The 23,441-nt window shown below is 48.8% G+C and overlaps 1 protein-coding gene across 5 annotated transcripts in view; it reads left to right on the plus strand.

Moving 5' to 3' along the window:
- The window catches only part of PIGQ (phosphatidylinositol glycan anchor biosynthesis class Q), a 34,675-nt gene extending 13,882 nt beyond the window's left edge, over nucleotides 1-20,793 (plus strand). For 2 of the 5 annotated variants that reach the window (XM_027665826.1, XM_027665828.1), the window contains exons 5-11: nucleotides 4,570-4,696; nucleotides 5,832-5,985; nucleotides 8,581-8,692; nucleotides 10,510-10,590; nucleotides 11,559-11,673; nucleotides 15,927-15,988; nucleotides 20,480-20,793. In XM_027665826.1, coding sequence (XP_027521627.1) covers nucleotides 4,570-4,696; nucleotides 5,832-5,985; nucleotides 8,581-8,692; nucleotides 10,510-10,590; nucleotides 11,559-11,673; nucleotides 15,927-15,988; nucleotides 20,480-20,632 — 804 coding nt within the window. In that variant the 3' untranslated portion in view covers nucleotides 20,633-20,793. Of the gene's footprint in view, nucleotides 1-4,569; nucleotides 4,697-5,831; nucleotides 5,986-7,011; nucleotides 7,254-8,580; nucleotides 8,693-10,509; nucleotides 10,591-11,558; nucleotides 11,674-15,926; nucleotides 15,989-20,479 lie in introns of those variants that run through there. The other 3 variants (XM_027665827.1, XM_027665829.1, XM_027665830.1) reach the window with 3 other exon arrangements.
- The last annotated feature ends 2,648 nt before the right edge of the window (nucleotides 20,794-23,441 follow it).

The following is a 23,441-nucleotide window of genomic DNA, read 5'->3' on the forward strand; positions in this document are numbered from 1 at the left end:
TATGGAGTCCTTTTACTGCCTTTGCTGGGTATTGATTTATATGCATATTCTGCAGGCCTTAAAAATGCAGATCTGAGCGATCCCAAAATATACCGATGACTTCAGCATGTGCTGTGCAAGCCAGCTCCGCTTCTTTTCCAGTATGACAGCAAAATCTCCCCTTAGCCATTCAGCAGTAGGTTTCCTCTGTGCTGCTGAGTGTCCATCTGGAATGCATTATTCCCATCACTGGGGCTTTCTCAGGTGCTTGTGTTTTGCCAAGTTCAGTAACAGAGCTCCTGTTCCTTCCCTAAAGCTCCTTCTCTTCTGCTTTTGAGCTGTGCTCCAGATCTGCTGATGGCATTGGCCTTACACCTCTGTGTGTTAGTAAATAGAATATTGGATGTATCATTTGCCCCAGAGGGTGGTTGGGCACTGAACAGGCTCCCCAGGACAGTGGGCACAGCACCAAGGCTGCCAGAGCTCCAGGAGTGTTTGGACAACGCTCTCAGGGACATGGTGGGATTGTTGGGGTGTCCCGTGGAAGGCAGGGTCCTTGTTGGTCCCTTCCCATTCAGGGTATTCCCCAATTCTATTATAATAAGATTATTATGTACTCTAATATATTATAAATCATACATAACCTTATTTTAACCTCACTGATTTTCCTGTTGACAAACTAACCTTATATAACATATAACCTCATTGGTTTGATTGATTGATTTTAATATTGACAAAATTACAGCTGTGCCTGGATAAACTGCTCATTTTTTTGCCTAGCAGACATCTCTCTGGAAGGAGGGAGGTCCAGGTGGGGTATTTTGACTCTCAGCACAGGTCACACAGTCAGCTGCTACCAGGAGGCTCAATCCCTGTTCCCTGGCCATCATTCCTCATCCCCTGATGAAATGGTTCTCAAATCAGCACTTAGCTGGCAATTGTTGATGCTGCACAAGGCATCTCACTCTCACAGCTTGAGGAGCTGTGCTGTGCTGGCTGTAATAACAAGTTGCTTTTGTCAGGCAGTGAGGCAGATGTGATTCACAGACACCCAGGGAGCCACTGGCAAGGAGCTGTGTGCAGTACCAAGGACTGATTTTGGAGCAGGCTTTCAAATCCAAGAATGGAAAACGGGAATAATCTTCTCTCTGTAGGTGCCCACACAACTCCTACCTTCCTCCTTCCCCTTGATCCCACCAGGCTTGCCAGTGGTTGTCCCTTTTCCATGACAGCCTTTTTTCAGAAATACCTGACTCAAAGCACTACACTCACTTATAAACTATCTTCTGTTTCTTTTTTACCTCCTTCATCTCTTTGATCCTCGCCGATGTCTCTTTTTCTAAAGCTGTAATCTCTTTGAAACAGTTAAATATTTATCATGGATTGTGCCTCCAAAAGCTTTACTGGGGCTTGGAGATAACTGGATGTACATTCCTACTCAGCCTTGTTCCGCTGATGCATAAACAAAGCAAGCAGAGAGAACACTTCCTGGAAAATATTTATAGATGGTAACTTGTAAAATAATGTGTCTTAGAGCCCCAAACACCTGCAGCAGACACAGGTAGGGGTGTCTGGCAGCAAGAGCTTTGGATCTGTGTGCTCCAACCTGCACCAGATAGAGCCATTAAGGCTTCAAGGTCATCAAATCCCACAATTAACCAGCATCACCACTGTGTTCAGCACTAGAGCATGTCCTCAAGTGCCACATCCACATGCTTTTTGAACACTTCCAGGGATGGGGGCTCCACCACTGCTCTGGGCTGCCTTTTCTAGTGCTTTATGACCTTTTCCATGAAGAAATTTTCCCGATATCCAACTTAAACCTCCCCTCCCCAGCTTGAGGTTGTTTCCTCTTGTCCTGTCCCTTGTTCCCTGGGGGCAGAGCCCACCCCCCCCCAGATCCCCTCTCCTGTCAGGGAGTTGCAGAGCCAGAAGGTCCCTCCTGAGCCTCCTTTTCTCCAGGCTGAGCCCCCCCACTTCCCTCAGCTGCTTCTGGTGCTCCAGCCCCTTCCCCAGCTCCGTTCCCTTCCCTGAAGCATCAGCAGGTTTCCTGGTGTCCTGTGTGTCCTTATCCATGTCACATCACCATCAGTCCCTCTGCATATGGAAACGAGAAAAACCATGACAGTAAAGGAATATTTCCACAGTGAGCTCATCTAGCCTTTGTTAGCTTCAGTCTCTCTCCAGTTTGGTCGTGTCCCTGCACCCTGTTATGAAACACTTCAACCCACTGTGTGTGATTTATTAATACTGCCCACATTCAGTATTCATGACTGCAGGAGGAGAATTGGCCTCCCAGTCACCTTTTCTGATTCTCCTGGCTATCGATCAATCCTAAAATATCTGTTTGGAAAACAATCTCCAAGGTTATGCCTTGGGACTGTGCTTTGGGAAGCCTTGCCCAGGTAAATAACAGCAAGATAGGGCACCTTCCCAGGGCTACATGCCCCTGTCAGGGTTTAGCAGCACCTCTGGGACTGGCAGCCTCCAGAAATACTGCCTGCTGAAAACCAGCCTTGCTGAAGGACTGCTTTCAAGCATTTAAATATTTCATTAAAATCCCCAAATGCTTTTTCTAAGTTACCAGTCCAACACTTTAAATATTAAACCCAGTCTATTTATAAAGCAGCAAACGCTTCCCAGCCACAGAGGTGAGCTCCATGGGATCCAATCAGTCTGACTTGCAGTGAGAGGAAAAATGGAGGGAACAGAAAGACAGCCTTTTGGAGAAGTTAGAGATGGAGCCATTAATTTTGCCACTGCACTGAAAGTAAATATTTACAAACTCATTTTGCCAGGATCTTGTTGGTTAATAAAGAAAGTGGAATTGTTCCTTGGAAACAATTTCCTTGTAGGGAAATTATTCATATGAATGATGGGGAAAGTAGGCTGCAGTACTTCAGGGAGTGTGGTTTGGTGGTTCTACATGTGGGCAGTTTTCAGTGCCCTTCACTTGCGTGGACTTAACTGTCAGTGGGATTTTTGGAGGTAGAGGGCTTTTCCTCACAATCTGTTTGTGTGGGACAATGTCAGAGGTCCCTTCTTCCAGGTACGTTCCCCAGCTCTTTGCTGAAGGTTACCACTCTCAGCTACCTCAGTTCACAGCCTGTAGATGGAGTTCACCTCTGGTTTCAGCTCAGGGGAGTAGGGCAGGTGAGAAGCACCAAGCAGCAGAGCCCACTGCAAGGGGAGTGTGGAGTAGTGGGGTGGAGAGAGAAAATCAATAAATAACTTCAGCCTGGGATGAAATCACCAGAAATTGTGAGTCAAAGCCCCCTGTGAAGGATCTGGAGCACAAGTTTGAGGTAAGGAATAACAATCCCAGAGCTGCGTTTTGGTTTGTTCTGCTGCATCGAAGTGGCAGCACACAGGGCAGGTGGGAACATGTCCAGGAGCTCAGCACCAGAGTCCCTTGGGAGCTGCACCTCCAGTCCTGGGACAGTGTTGGTCCCTCATAACAAGAAAGCCATGGAGGGGCTGGAGCATGTCCAGGGAAGGGAACGGAGCTGGGGAAGGGACTGGAGCAGCAGGAGTGGCTGAGGGAGCTGGGGGGGCTCAGCCTGGAGAAAAGGAGGCTCAGGGGGGACCTTCTGGCTCTGCAACTCCCTGACAGGAGGGGGGAGCCGGAGGAGGGATTGGGCTCTGCTCCCAGGGAACAAGGGACAGGATGAGAGGAAACAACCTCAAGCTGTGCCAGGAGAGGTTTAAATTGGATATTGGGAAAACTTTTTCATTGAAAGGGTGGTTAGGCCCTGGCAGAGCTGCCCAGGGCAGAGGTGGAGTCCCCATTCCTGGAGGGACTTAAAAGATGTGGATGTGGCACTTGGGGATATGGGTTAGTGGTGACCTTGGCCATATTAGGTTAGTGGTTGGACTTGATGATCTTAGAGGTCTTTTCCAACTATAATGGTCTCTGATTCTGTGATATGGGGACAAGCTCCATTAGTGTTTTTCATCAGTGATTCAGAGGCTGCTTTGTTTCAGGAATGCCATAGGTACCTCTCCATGGAGCCTACAGAGAGACACAAGAGTGATAGGCAAGAGCAGTGCTATAAGCAGGGTTAATTTTGCCTAGTACTCCACAGAGTATCAAGAAATTTTGTGTATGAAATACATTTATATAATGATGTTTTCTACCCTACTCTAAACACATAAAGGTTGTTTGTAAAAATTCACTGCACTGCCATCTTCCCCCCTTTTACAATCCTGGCAGCCTTCCCCAAGCTCAGCTCTGACTCTTCAGTTGACTGTCTCCAGAAGTCCATTTGTGCACCAGTATTTGCCATCAATTTCCAGAACTCTCATTTCACAGTGTGCAAGTCTACCAGAGATGACACAGTTTCATGTTCCCAGCATTGAGACCATGGAAGCAGTGCAGGTTCCTCTCAGCTGTTGTGTTTGAGTCAGTAAGGAGTCAGTGAAGGTGCAGTTCTGATTTGACTGGTCGGCTGTAAAGTAGCTGTTTGGATTTTTTTCCATGGGTTTGAAGGTTGTGGTAAGAATCCTTTGAGGGGGCACTAACAGTGCACAGTTCCTGTTTGGTGTGGTAGCACTGTTTTATCTCCAGTCCCTATTTCCCTTTGTTTGCAGCACGTAGCTGAGGAGCTCCAGGACCTGCTCCAGTGGCTGATGGGAGCCCCAGCTGGACTGAAAATGAACCGAGCTCTGGATCAGGTTCTGGGCCGCTTCTTCCTCTACCACATCCATCTTTGGATTAGTAAGTGCAGTTGTTTAACTTCCCAGCCTCCCTTTTCATCTCTTTCCTCTGAGTGTTTAATGTTTGCCTGGAGGTGAGTAATGAATCAAAATGCTCTTCTGCAAGTACAGACTTGTCTTTGAGTCTTCCTGCTGTGGGAACTGAAGCCAAAGTTGGATTCCCACACAAGGAAATCATGCACATTAAGCAAAGTGCTGGTATTGATGCTCTGCAAGAAGTGCAGATCACCATGGAGCTTTCTTGGTGTCACTGGTGGTGGATGTCCGAGGGAAGGCACCTCTACAGGGTCTGACACACCGTTTACATGGCCTTTACCATATGGAAGGCAGCTGATGGGGTAGGGATGAGGAATGTGCAGGGATGCAAACACCAGCCCTGTTCTATTCCCAATTTGAGCTTAGTGCAATTTCATTATTTCAGGTTCCCCCTTGAAATAACACCCTCCTTCTGTCCTTGGTGGAGGAGTACAGTCATGATGGACATGAAACCTGTAGTTATTATACTGCTTTACTTTGCTCACCAATCAAGTATGGTCTTGTTTGTGTGACTTTGCCCCACTTTAGTGATGAGACTATTTCTCCACACTGTTTTGTTTTATAAAAGCCATATGGGGTGGCTTTTGTGGGAAGGGCAGGAAAATAGGAATGGTTGCAGTAAATGATGATGTGTGCAGTTAAAAATGTACTTGAGAACCCAGACACGGGTGTAGAAAATCAAATGTTCCATCCCTGGAAGTGTTCAAGACCAGGTTAGACGGGGCTTGGAGCAACCTGGTCTAGTGGAAGGTGTCCCTGCCCATGGCAGGGGATGGAACAAGATAGGCTTTAAGGTCCCTGCTGACCCAAACCATGCCATGCTGATTCTATGAATCACATGTGGAGCAAGTGGCTGCTCTGTTCAAGGTAAGTGTGTCCTCGCCTTCCTCACAGAGCTGCCACACCTGGACAGAAACCTGGGCTGAAAGAGAGTTTTAGTTAGCCCTCCTAAAAAGGAGGTGACATCTAAAGGAGCTTTCCAGCTTCACTTCCATGTTTTCATGGCTCTGGTTTCTGGAGCAGTGTTCTAGAGTAGGGGGAATCAGACTTCTGAGAGTGCCAGGAGGAAGGTGACACTGACCCTCTGCCATGTCCACCAGGCTACATCCACCTGATGTCGCCCTTCATCGAGATGATCCTGTGGTATGTGGGGCTGTCAGCCTGTCTGGGCCTCACTGTGGCTCTGTGCATCCTCTCCGACATCATCGCGCTCCTCACCTTCCACATCTACTGCTTCTATGTCTACGGGGCCCGGTGAGTCCTTCCCTCCTCGCTCTGGGTGGGGACGAGCGCCACAGAGCCCTCAGGCCTACCTTCAGTTGGTGGAGCGTTCAGTCCTGGTGGAGTGCTTTTCAATTCACAGTTTAACCAGCAATTAATTTATTAGTTCTTTTATGCTGGTAGAAATGGTGGCCACAGTAGTACAAGCAACCTGTCTTTCAGTTCTCCTGTGTTTAAATATTTATTTATTGTGGTAGTGACCTGGAAAAATAGAACTACATGACAGGCAGAGGACAGGAAAGCTGTTCACCCCATCCCTTTGATTCAGCCTTATAGTGCTCTCCTCAGTTGCACCCTGCCCAGTGGTTTGGAGGGGAACTGGAGGAGAGGAGGAGGAGAGGGGAACTCTTGAAGCTCTGGAGAAGCCCCAGAGTCCCTGTCTCTTCACTGCTGCTGCAGAGGTTCTTGTGGAGCACAGTTGCCAGGTTTGGGGTTACAGCATGGCTGTGACACCATCCTGGTGTCATTGTCTGGACCTCCTGGAGAGCCCTGTGGCCTGAGAGCTGGGGAGTGCAGGGGGCTTTGGGGCACATCTAGGGCATGTTGTGGTTCCTGTGCAAGGAGTGCCCATCACTGTGCTCTGTTCCTGCCTCCTGTAGCATATGCTGCACCAAGGAGTCACTCAGGCCATGGGACAACAGCTGAGCCTGACAGGGAGGTGGGATACAATAAATAAAGGACCTTTAGGCTTATAAGGTACAGAATGGTCATTGTCCCTCCCCATGCTTTACACTGCAGACAACAGAAGAAATAGTAAGTCTTTTGATTAGTAGTTTAGGGAATGGTTGGAAATATTGAGACATGATTTATGAGTCGGGTCTGTTGTGAGCACAGGGCTTACACTCAAAATCATGTCAGTGATGGGGGGTCTCTTCCCAACACCTCTAACTACTAGAATCTCTGTGCTGGTCTGTGAGGAGTGGCCTTACTTCTAATTGTGCAGAGAGTGGAAGTAGGAAAAGCATTTTCTCAGCTGATTGCTCTTCCCTCGAGCTGCAGGGAGCCAGCCAACCCACCTCGTGTTTGTCAGGAGTACAGAGAGCTCTGTGTTACCTTGGCACTGGCACTGAGCTGCCCTGCTGAGCCAGGTGCCCCCATGGAGAGCCAGGAAGGGACAGCAGTCACCCACAGCCACCACAGCATCTTGAGTTCCCACAGCTGCTGGAAGAATTTGCTGGTTCAGGTGCCGGTGAAGCCCAAGATCCCCTTGTGAAGCAAACCAGAGAGTGAAAGGAGAGCAGGCAAGTGTGTGCAGGCAGCCAGGGCAGGTGGGGCAGGTGCCACCACAGCAACACCCGCTTGGTGTCACGTCAGGATGTGCAGAGAGTGCGTGGCCTCAGTCAGAGCCACGGGCAGGTGTGTCCCAGAACTTGGAGGAGCCTTCCTGGGCACCCTCCTGCCTGGGCATCAGTGCACCGAGCTGTGCCTGCGGTCTGGGGGCACCCTGCCAGTTCCTGGAAGCAGATGGTGTTCCTCAATCCTAGAGATTCTCTCTTGGATAAGACTCCTTACCTCTGCTTTGACAAAGCTGATGTGGAATCTTAGCAGCCTCCATGCCTTAGCTACTCTGGTTTACCAGTCTGGCTTTTGTGGCTCAGGCTTTCTCAGGCTCAGTTTTGTCCCACAGATTGGCTGTCCCCCCTTTCTTTACACCTCTGTATGTTGGCACTTCTGCCCAGGGCTCTTTGTACCTCTTCTCCATCCCAGAAGCCCTTTATTCCTTGATGTTATTCCACAGAGGGGTGACTGTTTCACATCCCTTGCCATGCCAAGTTTCCCTCCTCATTGCCATTTTTCTGGGAGGGAAGTAGCTCCAAGTGTCATAGCACCAAGTTCACGAATCCTAAGGAAGGGATGCAGTAGGGGCCACCAGCCATTTCCTTGATCTCTTCCCCCTCTTCAGGATGTTTGGAGCTCTGGGTTACTAGAGGAGCCACAGGGGATCCAGTCCTCTCTCTTGTCTCTGTGTTGCAGAGGCAAAATTGCATTGCATTGACTCAAGGAGGGGGGTCAGACCTTGGCCAGCCCTGCCATGGGAGGGTGTGAAGAAGTGAGGGAAAGGGACAGATCTGAACTGGGGACACACAGATGAGCCTGGGGGAATGAGCTTGCTGCTTCTTTTCATAGAATCATGGACTAGTTTGGGTTGGGAGGGACCATGAAGACCGTCCATTTCTATCCCCCTGCCATGGGCAGGGACACCTTCCACCAGCCCAGTTTGCTCCAAGCCCCATCCAACCTGGCCTTGGACACTCCCAGGGATGGGGCAGCCACAGCTTCTCTGGGCAACCTCAGGGCCTCACCACCATTTGCTGCCAAGATGGTGGTGCCATGGTGCTGGCAATTGCTGCAGCCCCAGGATGTGGGCTGGCCTTTGCCCTTCAGTGGCCCAGAGCTGTGCCAGGGCCAGCCCAAATACACTGACTGAGCCATTTGTCTGTGCCATTCTCAGCTGATCTCTTTTGCCACCCTATGTGGGTGGCTGGGTGGGCACAGGGCTGTGAGGCTGTTTGGGGCTGGGGCTCAGGAGCTCCCAGCTCTGTTGCCCACAGTGTTCTCTCTGCTCAGGCTCTACTGCCTCAAGATCTACGGGCTGTCGTCCCTGTGGCGCCTGTTCCGGGGGAAGAAGTGGAACGTGCTCCGGCAGCGGGTGGACTCCTGCTCCTATGACCTGGACCAGGTAGTGCTGCAGCCCTGGGCTCACTGCAGGACCCTGCCCACGGGCCGTGTGACCCTGTCCTGCTTCATCCAACACTGAGACAGAAGCCACGGGAGGGTGCTCAGAACAAGGACATGCCCCAACACTGCATCCATGGCTCTTCTGCTGCCCTGCAGCTCCCCTTCCCTTCCCCTTCCCCAACCTTCCCAAACCTTCCCTTCATTCTCAGAGGGCTGAATCCCCCTGAGCCCCTGCCCGGGCCCGCGGTGGGTGCTGCAGCTCCCGGCAGTCCGGGAGCCTGGAGCAGGAATGGGGGAGGGCTGGAGGCCGTTCCCGATGCGGTGCCCGGCAGTGTTGCCACAGTAACAGCCGTGGCAGCGTTTCTATTAAAAGGCCCGGTTTCATTCACGTCGTGCTGGAGCGGGGCCCACTCGCTCTCAGGCAGAGGTAGCTTTTGGTCGAGCGCTGGAAGCTCTTTTTAATTCTGAAATGCCACACAAACATCCAGCAGAGCCTGAACTGCTCCTTCTCTGGCAGCTGCAACATCACTGAAATCATACAATAATATCTGGGGACTCCCAAGGTCGGTGCTTCCTGCCTTTACAGCAGATAACCGTGGGCTTCTTGCACCACTGCTGGGCTGGTTTTGTTCCTTCGAAGAGTAAAAGCCTCCGTGCCAGCTTTGCATCAGGGCTCTGTCCCTGTGTACTTTGAGGAGAATTGGGTTGGCACTTCAGGCTTCATTCTGCTGCTCTGGAGACCAGTGGGAATTGTGTCGTTGGCTGGGGAGGAAGAGACGTTTAAAGCAGACCTTAAAAGACTTTTGGAGGTTTAAGTAACTGCAGTGGAGTGACAGAGGGGGGGAGAAACAACTGCTGTGAGGAGAATGGGTTGGGTTGTGATCTATTCCTGGTTGTGAGCCTAAAGCTGGGGTGCTGATCCACCTCTGTGACGTGGCTGGTGGGTTCTTTTTTTTCATATCCCACAGCCATGATCTCTTTTTGCAAAAGTGGCAGTGCCCTGTGCTCCTGGGGCTTCTCTGTTCTGGAAGTGGTGACTGAAACTTAAAGAATCAGGTCCCTATTTGTCATAAATGTGCATTTCTCCCAGTTGGAATTAGTTAGACTTACACCAACTGGGCTGACCCAGAATAAAAATAACTTTTTGTGTGGGCAGTGGAGCCAATGACACCTGCTTTCCATGGATTTTTTTCTCCTTCATCCACTGAATATTGCTTCCCCCACCCCAGTAACTCCAGCTTCTTCCTCTCTCCCAGTTTCCCACTGAGTAAGAGGCAGAATTCCTGTGGCTGGTGCCTCAGGGAATGTTTATCAGCCAAATTCTGACAGCTTTTAACCAGGTGCCCATTCTGCTAAAACAAGGAGGAACAAAAGTGCTTCTCAATTCTCTAAAAAATTTCCATCCAGATTTCCTCTTCTTTGTTCTTTTCCACGGTTTTCTGCTGAAAACTGATCAGTGGTTCTAAAACTTTTGTGGATATGGTGGGAACAAATGGCAAGATCATGTAAGTCTTGTTTCCTAAGGAAGCTGGGCTGAAATAGGAAATCTTGAGTGTTGTCTATAAAGGAAAAGTGCTATCAGGATCCAGCTTTTATTTATCTTCTCAAACATACTCCTAAAATAGGGAGCCTTCTAAGAAGGCCCAATGAGAGGAGGAATACTGAAAATATCACAGGTAGCATCATTATTCACATAGGCAGTAAAAAACCACATTGAGTCCTGCAAACTTCTGCCACCTCACAGTCTCCTGGTTTTTATTTGTAATGTGTTTTATTTTGCCATTGCTCTGCTCATGATTGTGTTTCCTTTTTCCCTAGTTATTTATTGGCACTTTGCTGTTCACCATCCTGCTGTTCCTCCTGCCTACAACTGCACTGTATTATTTGGTGTTTACCCTGGTAAGATTTAACCCTTGTAACAAGTCATATACTCTCTTCTGAGAGAGTAAAAAATGGCTTCCTAGACATTTATTGTCATCCAGAAAGAAAATATAAACTTTGGGTGTCCTAGGAAGGATTCTCACACAGCTCAAGTGGAATTCAGGATGTATGTTTGTGTTTCTCCAAAGGGAATTCCCAGCAAATCCAGGCCAGCAGGACAAACTGTTTCCCTCTATCTCTCAGAAGCTGCTTTTCTATCTTTCCATCCCATGTCTGAGGTGACAGCCCCTGTGGTTTGATCCAGAACCTTTTTTCAGGGAATAACTTGCTGTGTTAAATGCTCTCAGCCAGGCTTTGCTCAGACGCTGCAACTGCTTTTTCTTTTCTTCCCCCAACATGACTGGTCTCTCCCCAGAGCCAAATTTTCCACAGACAGTGACAATCACATGCTTTCAGCATCTTTTTTGAGCCTTCTCTTTTCAGATGAGCTTGGCAGCAAAAAATAACTGCAGTGTGACAAAAGGAGGTGCTTTAATCAGGGACAGAAAACATGGAGCAGAGAGCTCATTCCTGACTGCTCTGCTCTTGCTTAGACTGTGTGGGGCAGAAATAAGCTACTTCAGCTCCCTGTTGGAGAGGGAAAAGTTGACATTCAGTGGTACACAGTGCTGGAGTTGACTAGAAATGGGAGAATTTGGGCTTCCTTTTCAACTATGGCTGTCGAAAGTGGAATAGGTCCCATGTCCTTGCAGGACTGCAGCCATAGGAGCTTCATTTCAGTTACACCTGAAAGCTCAGACTGCCAAGGATCCTCACACTGGGTTTGGATGCTCAGCACTTCTGGACGTCAAACCCACTTTGGGAGGCTTTAGCTCAGCACACAAGACTTTGGCTTAGCCCACAGCAATGTCAGGTCCCAGCTCAGCTCATGAATTTCCAAGTGTTTTATCTGCTGTTTGCTATTTTCTGTTACACTGTATTTGTAGCTCCGATTGCTGGTGGTGATTGTGCAAGGCCTCATACACTTGCTCGTTGACCTGATTGACTCTCTGCCCCTTTATTCCCTGATCCTTCGGCTCTGCAGATCCTACAGGCTCGCAGGTAAGTCCCTCAGCTCTGCCCCTAAAGCAGCTCAAGGATTTTGCACTATACATTTAATTTTGATGCCCTGGGTCACTCTTGAATAATAAGATGCAGTGGGGGCAGGAAAGAGAATTGAGTCATGCAGATGTCCCCACTGTTAACCAATTCCTGCAAGGAGCAGGGAGAGGATGTCAATGGAAAGAAATCTGATGCTGAAGCAAAATCGCGAGCACCTTTACTCAGTCCAATCCTGTGGCAGCTAAAAGTGACATCCAGACAAGCACCATAAACAAGTTCACCTTTTGTTCCAGTTCTAGAGAACCAGGTCAGATAAACTTCAGAGAGTTACACATGGCATGAAGCTGTGTCAGGGGAGGTTTAGGCTGGATATCAGGAAAAGGTTCTTCCCCCAGAGGGTGGTGGGGCAATGGCACCCCAAGGCTGCCAGAGCTCCAGGAGTGTTTGGACAACGCTTTTGGGAAAGGGTGGGATTGTTGGGATGTCTGTGCAGGGCGAGGGGTTGGATTTGATGATCCTTGTGTGTCCCTTCCCACTCAGGATATTCCATGATTCTATGAAACAAGCTGATAACTTTGGCAGTTTGGGCTCTGAAAAAAGCCAAATCACAAAAATACTTGGAATATTGGCTGTTCCAGAGGGCTGGATCTACAGTGGCTGTGAATCAATGGAGCTCTTTCAGCTCTGTGCTGACCTGACCAACTGAAGTCCTGAGTTGAGAAGTTTGGATTAATTTCAAAGCTCTGGGCAGAGTTCAGGTCATCGTTGTCTTTTTGAGACTAATCTGTCACCATTTTGAACTAGTCATTGTTTTCCACTTTGGGTAACCATAAACCATGGCTGGCACCAGAGTAAGGCTCATTTTGGAATGGGTTTAACTGTCGACAGCTATGGTTGATCTAGTTACGGTCAAGCACATCTAAATTATTATCTCCTATCCATGTAAAGAGCATGTAGCAGGAATTTAACATGGGAGAAAGAGCTTGATCATCACTAAACCAAGGCTAGCCATCAAAGGCAGGAGGAGCTTGAGGCAACCTCAGCTTTGTCTGTTGGAGCAGTGCCACGCTCAGTTTTGGGAAGGTAGAGCTGAGCCGTGTTACCAACTCTGCCTGCAGCAGGTTCCTGTGAATTTCCTGGCAAAACTTCTTAATCCTTGAGGGCTGTCTTTGGGGAGATGCTGCTGAAGAAAACCGAGCCAGTAAACAGCAGGTCACAGAGCAGAGGGAAGTCTCATTGCCCCTGAGAGGTGTATCCCTGATTTATCCCTAGAAGTTTTCAAGAAACAACTGGATGTGGCACTCAGTGCTATGGTTTAGTTGACATGGTGGTGTTCAGTAAAGGGTTGATCTTGATGATCTTGGAGGTCTTTTCCAACCTCTCTGAGTCTGTGTAAGGCCACATATTCCCGTCAGTCTTGGAATGCTTCTCATTCTTGCTCAGCCAGGTACCTGCTGCAGGGTAACAAGCCTCCACCCAGGCACAGGGTTGTCTTCCCAGCTGAGTTTCTTAACTGATCCTGCAATGCCATGTTGTCTGTGAGATGAAGAGGCAGCTCTGAGCATTTTTGCAGCCTATGTTCCTGCCCCAGCACAAAGATATGGCATTGCAACAGGAACAGATGGAGCAGTTGAATCCAATTCAAAGGACTTCAGAGATTACACATCTCCTGGTGTCCTCACTGCTTAGGTTCTGCCTCCCTTTTCAGACCCAGAACTTGAATAAGACACCCTCTGGCAGCTGATTTTACATTAAGATGGTTCTATCAACATGAATGGATAGTTTTTCCTGGTGGGAAAGGTTTAGTGTCATGTTTAAGTTGAGCTCAGTTCACTCATGGCATCTGGCCTCCAAATTCTTTGCTCGAGGGGGCTTGCAAAGAAGGCTGGAGAGGGACTTTTTGCAAGGGCAAGCAGTGACAGGACAAGAGGGAATGGCCTTAAGCTGAAAGAGGGTACATTTAGATGGGATATCGGGAAGAATATGTTCCCTCTGAGGGTGGTGAGGCCCTGGCACAGGTTGCCCAGAGAAGCTGTGGCTGCCCCATCTCTGGAAGTGTCCAAGGCCAGGCTGGATGGGGCTTGGAGCAACCTGGGCTAGTGGAAGGTGTCCCTGCCCATGGCAAGAGTGGGAAACTAGATGAGCTTTAAGGTCCCTTCCAGCCCAAACCACTCCATGATTCAATGACTCAGTGAATTGACAAAATACCCCACTCATGAAGCCTGGGCTAGGGTAGGTGAATGATCCATCCACACACCAGAAACTAAGCCCATATTTGCTTTCCACACATCCAAAGTGAAATACTTGTGACTTTAAAAAGCCTTTTGTGCATCCATCAGCTGATGTCCTCTGTACAAGAGTTGTGTCCACCCAGTGTCAGCTCAAGGGGTGCCACTTTGGTTGAGATGTGGATTCATAGGGTGAAGTAAGGCATAATAGTGAGTTTGGGGGTCTCAAGAGCTCTGCCCACGCACAGGTTACCAACATGCTGTTTGATTGTGAACAGGCCAGTTCATTTTCTCTGTGCTTCTCTGTCCCAATATTCCCATCCCAAAGGTTGGGACAGGTTTTGTCATGGTTCTGTAGGACCTGTCGTGCTGCTGTCTCCAGTGGGATCCTGTGGGATACAAACAGGCAGTGAGCTCACTTTAGTGTGCTGTCCTGTGAAACAAAGCAAATGAGTTCATGTCCTGGTCTCTCTTGTGCCACTGATGGTGACTTTGTACAGAAGAAGCAGAACCCTGAGCTCTGGAGTTGGCTGGAAATCATGGAATAGTTCAGAGTTCTTCTCTGCTGGAGTGACCTGCAGGAGACTGAGCCTTCCTGCTCTCCTGGGAAGTGCTCAGACTTCTGAGCACTGTAGGAATCTGTAGGTCATTCTAAAATAAATTTATGGCCTTTTCCTGCATATATTTTCTTAGAAGTTTCAGACTCTTGAGCAATTAAATAATCTAATTAAGAGATGGTTGGCTTGCAGCTGTAGAAGGGAGGTGTGTGGCCATGACCTACAGAACCAGCTTTTGCTGCTCTAGTGGACTGTTGTAGGATAAGGCTCCAGAGTGCTCAACCCTGTACCTGAACCTTCACTGCCTATTGTTTCTGACTCTCTCTGACAAATTCTGCCTGAAAATAGTTCCTGGAATGGCTCAGACACTTCTTCTTAGCCACAGCTCTGTGATCACATTGAACACACTTGGTCATCCAGCACATTTGCTTGTTGAGGCCCAGGGTACTCAAACATCTGTTTGAAGCCACTGGAGGAGCCCGTGTTTCAATATAATCCAGCAAAATGCAGATAAACCCCTCCTGTCCTGGACAGGAAAGGTTTTAGGATTTGGGCAGAGAGTTTGAACCAGACCTCTGTGCTAGAGAAGAGAGTTCTCTTCCAGGAGTGAACTATGTAATTTTAATTAATTCAAAGCTTGAGGAAAAAGAGGAAACATTTTGGTTTTTAAATGTGCAGGAGTCACAGAGATACTGTAGTGATGGAGTTTACACAGGTTTTATTTCTGTTGTACTCCTGAGGCAGTGTTTGATCTGTGGCAGATCATTTCTGTTAATTTTGTCTCACCTGCAGAAAGGAATAACAGGGACACACTTGGATGGGACAGGTTTATCCAAGAGGAAATAGAAAAGTGGCAGGTTTGATGGGGTTAGTAGCCTGTTAAAAACATCGAGATGCTGGGATTAATGGGCAGGGATTGCTCCAAAATGTTTTCATGCCTCTAGTCAGCCACTTTCCTCCCTTGGTCTGAAAGAGGGAGAGATTTGCACATGTGCTGGATCCACATGAGCACAAGTTAAAGGTGAGCTCTCTGTCTGCTCTAAGCATGGAGTGCCCATTCTGATGGAAGTTTGGGGAAAGAAAAAGGTTTTCCCAGTCCCTTTGTCATCATCAGGTCTGGCTGTCTGATTTCTGGTCTTTGTGCTTGCTTTAGGGCTGTGTTCTCAAGCTGGAAGTCAGAGGAGCTGCTTTTAATGGAGCTGAGGGAAACACATCATTTGTAATTAGCCTTAAACGAGTATGAGAGAATCCTGTTGAAAAAGTGGGGAGGTTCCCAAATCCAGAAAGGTTTAAAACAGTTTCTAGGGAATCAGTGCTCAGACAACAGCACTGGGTGACAAATGGCATGGAACCGCAGAATATCCTGAGTGGGAAAGGATCCACAGGGATCATCAAGTCCAGCTCCTGGCCTTGCACAGAACAGTCCCAAGAATCCCACCATGGATTTCCTTGTTTTGTGTCTTTGCAGCTGGAGTGAAGTTCAGAGTCCTTGAGCAGCAGGATGGGAAACCTCTGCGGCTCCTTATGCAGGTAAGGCCCTGGTGCCCTCTGTGACAGTTCTGCCACTCCCCTCAGAGTGACCTCAGGCACAGGGTGGGGATGGGCCTGTGCAGGGCCAGGAGTTGGACTTGATCCTGCTGGGGCCCTTCCAACTCAGCATGTTCTGTGATTCTCTGACCCCACAGTCCTTCCCTCTCCTGTAGCTGCTCCCACTGAAAGGCTCCACTTAAAATACATCAGCTGTAAAACACCAAAATGAAGGAAATAATTTCCTGTTGCCATGGCTGGCTGTGCTCTCTGTGTTTTTGATGCCCTGCTTGAGTCCTCTGGAGAAAATGTAGTGCCCTGCATGGTGTGAAGTGAAATGCAGGGGAAGGGAAGGCAGGAGAAACACGGAGCCGTGATACTTCTGGGATTAAGACCTGATGTCATTGTCACCTCCTGGCTCTGGCAGCTTCCCCTTGGTAATTGCTGAACACTGAGAGGAGCAAAAGGAGGCAGTTAAACCATCCAGAATGAAGCACCAGGAAAGGTCCTCCCCTCCAGCTGTGGCAAAAAGCCTTGGCTGCTCCACGATGCCGGCAGGATGAGAACCTGAGCCTGGAGAAAGGGAAGGGCCTCCTCTTTCCTCCTGAATTGCTCTGGGAAGGTGCATAGGCAGAGCTCACCTGTGCTTTTGTAACCCTGCATTTCTGACATCACAGATACTGAAGGAAATTATTTTCTGAAAAGCAATGAGGTGATGGTAGCAGGGAAGTTCTCCTTATGGTTCAGGAGTGAATTTTCCATTTCCTGACCCAGCAGGAATACAGCCATATCCCAGGGTGACTTTGCTTGCTCTCTGCATCCTGAGAGGAGAGGCTGCAAGTAGCAAAGCACTTATAAAACACTTGGACACTGGGGGAGTGTGTGGGAAGGAATTAACTGCAGCTTCCCAGTTCTTTTGCTTTTTTCATCTTGGGTCCAGCCCTGTTTCAAAAGGTCAGCCTAGCAGGGAACAGCACAGCAGCTAGCAGCAATTCCAGAGGGAATCCCTTCAAAGATGTCTTCCAGGGCAAATCTAGCATTCCCTGAACATGCTGTATTCCCAGTTCCTGTCTTTCAGTAGGATAGTGGTGTAGGAACCAAAATCCATCATCCTCCATGGCCAGAGAACTCCCTAAAAAGGAACCCAGAGACCAGAGATAAGGCACAGGAGCTTTGGCATCAGCCTGTGTGTGGATGAGCTGGATGGGCTCTCCAGAGGGAAAAGATCCCCACTTAAAGAGCAGAGGCAGTGAGTCATATGACTGTGATGAATTTTCCTTGGGCCACTGCAGGAAGATCCATTTGCTATCTGGAATATAGCACAAGTCATCATCTGGAGAGGTGGAAGTGCTGCAGTGGATGTCTGTCCCGACCTTCTGTTCAAATAATAATGAGCAGAGAGTCAGGAAAGGCACTTTTTTCACTCTCTTTGTGCTGGTGGAAATGAAAAATGGGCTTGTGTTAGAAATCCTGCTGAATATCCCACTTTCTGATAGGCCTTTGGAGAGGACAATCTAAAAAGCTTATTTTTAAGAGACATGCTAAAATTCTTATTTATTGTACAAGGTGATGTGCCTTTCTAGAATTTTCACAGTGGCTTTGCCCCCTCTCCCTGTAGCTCTCTTGGAGCTCTACTTGATGGAAATAAGGCTGTTTGCATGGAGCTGTGCTCAAAATAATTGAAGCTGTAGGTGAATGATACATTCAGAGCTGTCCTTTGGGACACTGGTAATGGATTAGGAATCAATAATTCTGGGTCTGAGCATTCCCATCCAGCTCGTGGTTCAGTCAAGTGATTATTTTTGATTTTTAAGATAGTGCCACTGGAATGCAAAGTCCAGACACAGGGGGGATGGAGGGCAGGGAATGATATTTCCATTCCAAATGCTACTTAATATTCTCCAGGAAGTCTTACATAGGTCAGTGTTTTCATTAGTGTTTAAAATAATTTCTTTTGGATGCATAGGAAGAAATAATTCTGGCAGTGTGGCTCAACTGAACTGATAGCCCAGGGAAAGACTGGCCTTAAGCTGAAGGAGGGCAGGTTTGGATGGGATATTGGGAAGAAATTCTCCCCTGTGAGGGTGGTGAGAGAAGCCCAGAGAGGTGGTTGCCCAGAGAAGCTGTGGTTGCCCCATCCCTGGAAGTGTCCAAGGCCAGGCTGGACGGGGCTTGGAGCAACCTGGGCCAGTGGAAGGTGTCCCTGCCCATGGCAGGGGTTGGAATTGGATGAGTGTTAAGGTCCCTTCCCACCCAAACCAGTCTTGAATTCTCTGATTTTATGATTCTAGGACATGATGAGTTTGATCCATCCTGCTTATGAAAGTGTCACCTTTCCCAGCAATTGCTTTGAAAAGGGTTAAGCAGAAGAGGAAGGGAAAGGGAACAGCTCCATTATGAGAGGAGGGATGGATATTCCATCAGGGAATATCATAGCTTTGAACTGCAGGATTTGCATAAGGGGAACTCATGTTAGCACCTCACTTATGCATGGGGTTTGCCTCATGTTTCCATTTTTAACAGGACAGGCAGGGAATGTATTGCCTGGGTGTAGCCCCATCCCTGGATATGTTTTAGTAGGGAAGTGTTGGTATCCACACTCTGCCTGGAGATGCTTCTTAACAAGAAATGTTGTGTCCAAACCTTCCAGCCCACGGAGCCAATAGTCAAAGGAACACACACTGTGTCTGTCCCTTGCAGAGCAGCAGTTCCTGTCCTCCCCCAGCATGTTTGCACTTAGAACAGACTGGTTTGCCTGTAGGGAGGGAATGAGCAGAAACAGTTACTCAGGTTTTACTGCTGTTTGTTCTGGGAGCAGGATTCTTTGGCTTTTTTTTTCTTTTTTCTTTTTTCTTTTTTTTTTCCCCTGCAAGCTGCAGCCCTGGCCTTTTTCCTAAACTTCCTAGGGATGCTTCTGTGTACTGGCATTTCCCCCTTCTGCTTCAGCAATGTTGTACTTTAAAACTAATTTGACAAAGGTCTCCAGGATTAATTCTAATGAACTTTTTGCTCAACCACCCTTTCCCAGAGCTCCATCCCTGTAGTTCATCCTCTTGCTCTGTGAGCACCAGAAAGTTGAAGCAAGCTGGTGGTACAGGCACAGTCCCAGAAAACTGGGTACTTCTCAGTGGAAATATTCACCTTTTGACCAAGTGGTGACTCTCTGTGTGGGTTTTGCTGTCTCTCTTTCCTTTTTGTGGCTGGATTTTCTGCTGTGAATGAGAGTCCTCTTTCATGGAGCTGCTTGGTTGGTTCCAGCAGAGCTGGACCCTTTCACTAGAGGATGTCCTTCCACTTCTCCCCAGTGTCCAAGCTTCCTCTAGCTTTGTAAGTCCCTTCCCTTAGCCTCTCTCATGATCTGTTTTCTGAGCCCTACCATTTCTGTGCAAGCTTTTTGTTCTTTTGGAGACAACCTATTGCTGTGCAGCCTTTAGATGTGTCAGATCTTGGCTGCATTGGATCCATCCCACAGACTTCACCTGTCTCCTGCCCTGAAAGCAGGGGGATGAGCTTTTCCAAGGTCTGATGTACTTCTGTCACCCCTCATCCAGCTAAAGCCTCTGTCTGCCCCCCTCTTCAAAAGGTCAATATGGCAACTTGTGACCATAATCAGAGCTTTTGTAGGCACGGGTTAGGATGGTGATTGAAATCAAATTTAAAAAGATGAACTCAGCCAAGGAGATTTAATTGAAAATGGTAATTTCCAGTAGGTAAAATTGGGGAAATGGGGAAAATAGCAGTGGTAATTATTTTGGAGTGTGATGCTGTGCTGGGCTCAGTTCCACTTGGGTGATATCAGGTTTAACTTAAAGCACAGCTGTGGGCTGAGGGCTCAGGTAAGGTATAGCTTCACTGGCCCATTCCAGAAGAGTTCCTGAGAGTCCCAGTGCATCCCCCATCCATGGGGGGTATAATTAGGTAAGTTTAGATTAGATATTAAGGAAAATTTCTTCTCTAAAAGGGTGGTCAGGCCCTGGCACAGCTGCCCAGGGCAGTGGTGGAGTCCCCATCCCTGGAGGGATTGACAGGCTGTGTGGATGTGGCACTTGGGGACGTGGGTTAGTGGTGGCCTGGGCGGCGCTGGGTTAAGGGTTGGACTCAATGACCTTAAAGGTCTTTTCCAACCTAAACAATTCCATGCCTCTGTGATTCTGTCACTGTCTCTGCAGCCACTGCCACCCCCTCACACAGGAGGGGACAGTCCCAACCCGTGTGTGACATGTGTCACTGTCATTGCAGCAGCACTTGTGCTGCCTCTCTGCTTGAAGATGATTTCAATGACATCCCTTGCCAAGCTCCATTTGGTCACGTTTGGGGATGTTGTGGAAGGACAAACAGCCTTACCAAGGCAGGGAGGGATTCTGATGCTTTGTGAGCAGCAGGACTGATGTTTTAGCAGAGGCTGGTGCTGTGCAGAAGCTGCACTTGCCCTCCTCAGCTGCCTGAGCCTCTCACCACATGTTTTCCTTGCTCCTGCCCCTCTTTCTCCCACAGATCAACCCTCTCTCCTATGGTGCTGTTGTACAGACATACAGGCTGCCCACCTACAGCTGTTACCCCAAGGACTCCTGGGCATCTCTCTGCAAGAAGCTGTTCCTTGGAGAGCTGATCTACCCTTGGAAACACAAAGGAGAGAAGCAAGACTAAAGACAGTGAAAGAGCTGGAGAAGTTGACCAGAAAAATATACTGAATCCTAATGCTTTAGGACCAAAGGCTTCTTGGAGCCAGCAATTGCCACATCCCTTTAAATAGATTTTGGTAACATGAGAGGGGCTGAATTTTTAAAGGCAAGTGTTTTAAAGCATTATTTTTCCACTTTCCTCTTCCCTTACACTGTGTTTGTATAACATGCTAATGATTATCTTGGAAGCTAAGGGTGAAACCTGTCAGTGCCTCACTAAACCAGCCCTCAGTGTCACCGAGGAAGCAGCTTCTGAATGGTTTGGGAGTGAATGTCTCCTTCCATGCTGGCTCACAGGGCCAGCCCCTGAGGAGGTTCAGAGGCACAATGCTGAGGTTCATTTGGCTAAAGGGTGTTTTGGACCTTTTGTGCTTCAGCCTTCAAGCTGATCAAACACAAGGTGGAGGATTGTCTTGTAAAGTCACACACTGAAAACTGAGCAGCAGCTTGTCTGGGTTCAGAGGATATTTGTTCTTTTCCCTTTGGGAGGGCTTGGATTCAGCCCCACTGCAGCACCAGAGGAGGTGTTCAGCACAGAAACAGGGTGCTTATGTGGTCTCATCTACATTGTTTTCCAAAGCAAACAGTGCCCTGTGTGGGCATTCACGAACGAGTTGGACTCCATGATCCTTGTGGGTCCCTTCCAGCTCAGAGTATCCTGTGACTCTGGGACTGCTCAGGTGTGTGTGGCTGTGAGCCCGGGGACAGAGAGCTCTAGGCTCTGCCAAGGCTCAGGGCTCTCCAGTCCCAGTGTGAGGCTCTCACAGCTCTGCTGAGTCCAGCTCTGACCAGGGCTCTGCTGGGGGTGCTCAGCCCAGCTCCTTGCCCAGCTCAGTGAGCTCAGGGCAGCCTGTGCTGCACCCCCTGACAGGGCCCATACACCCCCTGTTTCCAGGGCCCTGGTGAGACCCTCGTCAAAGAGTCCCTCATTTTGCACTTCCTAACAGTCAAGGAGCTTTTAAAGTCTTGGCTGTGAGGCATTTAAAGCCACTTCTTTCCCTGAAGCTATAAGTCTAGTGGAAGATGTCCCTGCCCATGGCAGGGGATAGAATGAGATGAGCTTTAAGGTCCCTTCCAACCCAAACCATTCTGTGATTCCATGATTTCTCTTAGGGGAGATTTCCTGCTTTGAGTACATCTCCACAGTGCAGCAGTGCTATGTTTTTCGTGTCCTGGTCTCATTTTGATGTGTCTCCTGTTCCCTGTCTTGGAAAGAGTGCCTCTGTGCATGGGAGGGTTGTGTCCCTCTGGATACTCTGTGGTTGTGTAGGCATTTACACACAGCCCTTACCCAAAATATCCTTCCTCCAGCCCTGCTGGTTCCTGTGGCCCAGCTCAAACAAGGGTGCAGTGTCCCTGTACCCTGCTTTGCACACCCAAAGTGGCTCTGTTAACTGGCAGGTGAGGGGTGTGCTGGACCTGCCCCCGTTTCCTCTGGCTGTCCAAGGAACCCAGGATGGAGGAGGAGGATGTGCTGTGACTCCTCCATAACTCCCACTGGGATACACAGGCAGCCCTTCCTTGGAGGGCTGCCTGTGTATCCCAGTGGGAGTTATGGAGGCAAGGCAAGGTGCTGTGGGCTTTGGGAGCCTTCACTCAGCACTTCCAGGGGCAGGATAAGAGTTTCCTACCCCATGTGCTGGAGGCTGTCACAGAAGAGAAGCGTTATGGCCGCCCTGCCTTAAGACATCCCTGGCCAGATATATTTAGGTTGTCTGGAGCTGCTAAAAGCTCATCATGGTGCAGCCACTGCCTCTCCAGTCACAGCCTGATCAGGAGGAAAGGAAGCTCTGCAGGCAGGTGCCTGGTCCAGACATTCCTTAGCAGGCAAATCTCCAAGGCCTTCCAGGTTTCTTAGGGACATCATGAAGAGAGGAAGGGCTGTGTGGACCCTACTCCCAAAGGATGTCCTGGTACCTCATCCAGGGAAGAAGGGCACCTCACTGAAGAAAGCCAGCATGGCAAAAGCCCCCCAACAGCATCTGCCACTGCAGGCTCTGGGTGGGGCATCCCTGTCTGCAGAAACTGGAGAGATCTGGTTCTTCCTTGATGATCCCTGCTGAAAACTCCTGTACAAATACAGCATCTTCTTCTCTTGGAATACCACTGCCCAGGTATTTCTCACTCCAGGTGGGAATAACTCCAGGCAGTGATGCCTTTAGTGGATGAATGGTCTGAGTAATGTTTCTTACTTCAGCTGAAGTCAGTCCTGCAGTCCCATCCTCACCTGGCTCTCAGCAGAGCAGTTTACACGTTACCCCTCTCTCATCTTTCCACTGGAGCTACTAAATGATGTCCCTGGTTCCTCCCAGGCCTGCACAGTTCAGTTCACTCACTGCTGTGAGAAACTTTATTATTTTTGGTCTTATGAAAATAATGTTCCTGGCTTTTAAAATCTTCCTGTGAGACCAGACAGTTCATAATGGTCTTAGTTGTGATTGTCCTTTGGGATCAAGTGACCTGAAAGCCCCAGAGACAGCAAAGAGTCATGAAGACCAGCAAATGTGACCTTCCTTTTGGGAACCTGCCAGATGTGTTTGATATTCCAGTGCTGGGTTTGTTTACTAAAGGCTGATACTTACTGTGGGGATGGGGAAATACTAAACTGAAAGAAAGCTCCTCAAACCTGAGATTCTGAATCTTCTGAGACACAGAGAACCCTGAGCAGCCCAGCTGGGCAGTGGCAGCTCCTTGTGGGTGCAGTTCTCCTGTGTCACCCAGAACTGGTGCCCCAGCTGTCCCACTGCTCCTCCCCCTGGGCGCTCTCCTCTCCC

Source organism: Corapipo altera, unplaced genomic scaffold, assembly GCF_003945725.1.
Source record: "Corapipo altera isolate COAL_440 unplaced genomic scaffold, ASM394572v1 146, whole genome shotgun sequence".
Classification (NCBI taxonomy): Eukaryota; Metazoa; Chordata; class Aves; order Passeriformes; family Pipridae; genus Corapipo; species Corapipo altera.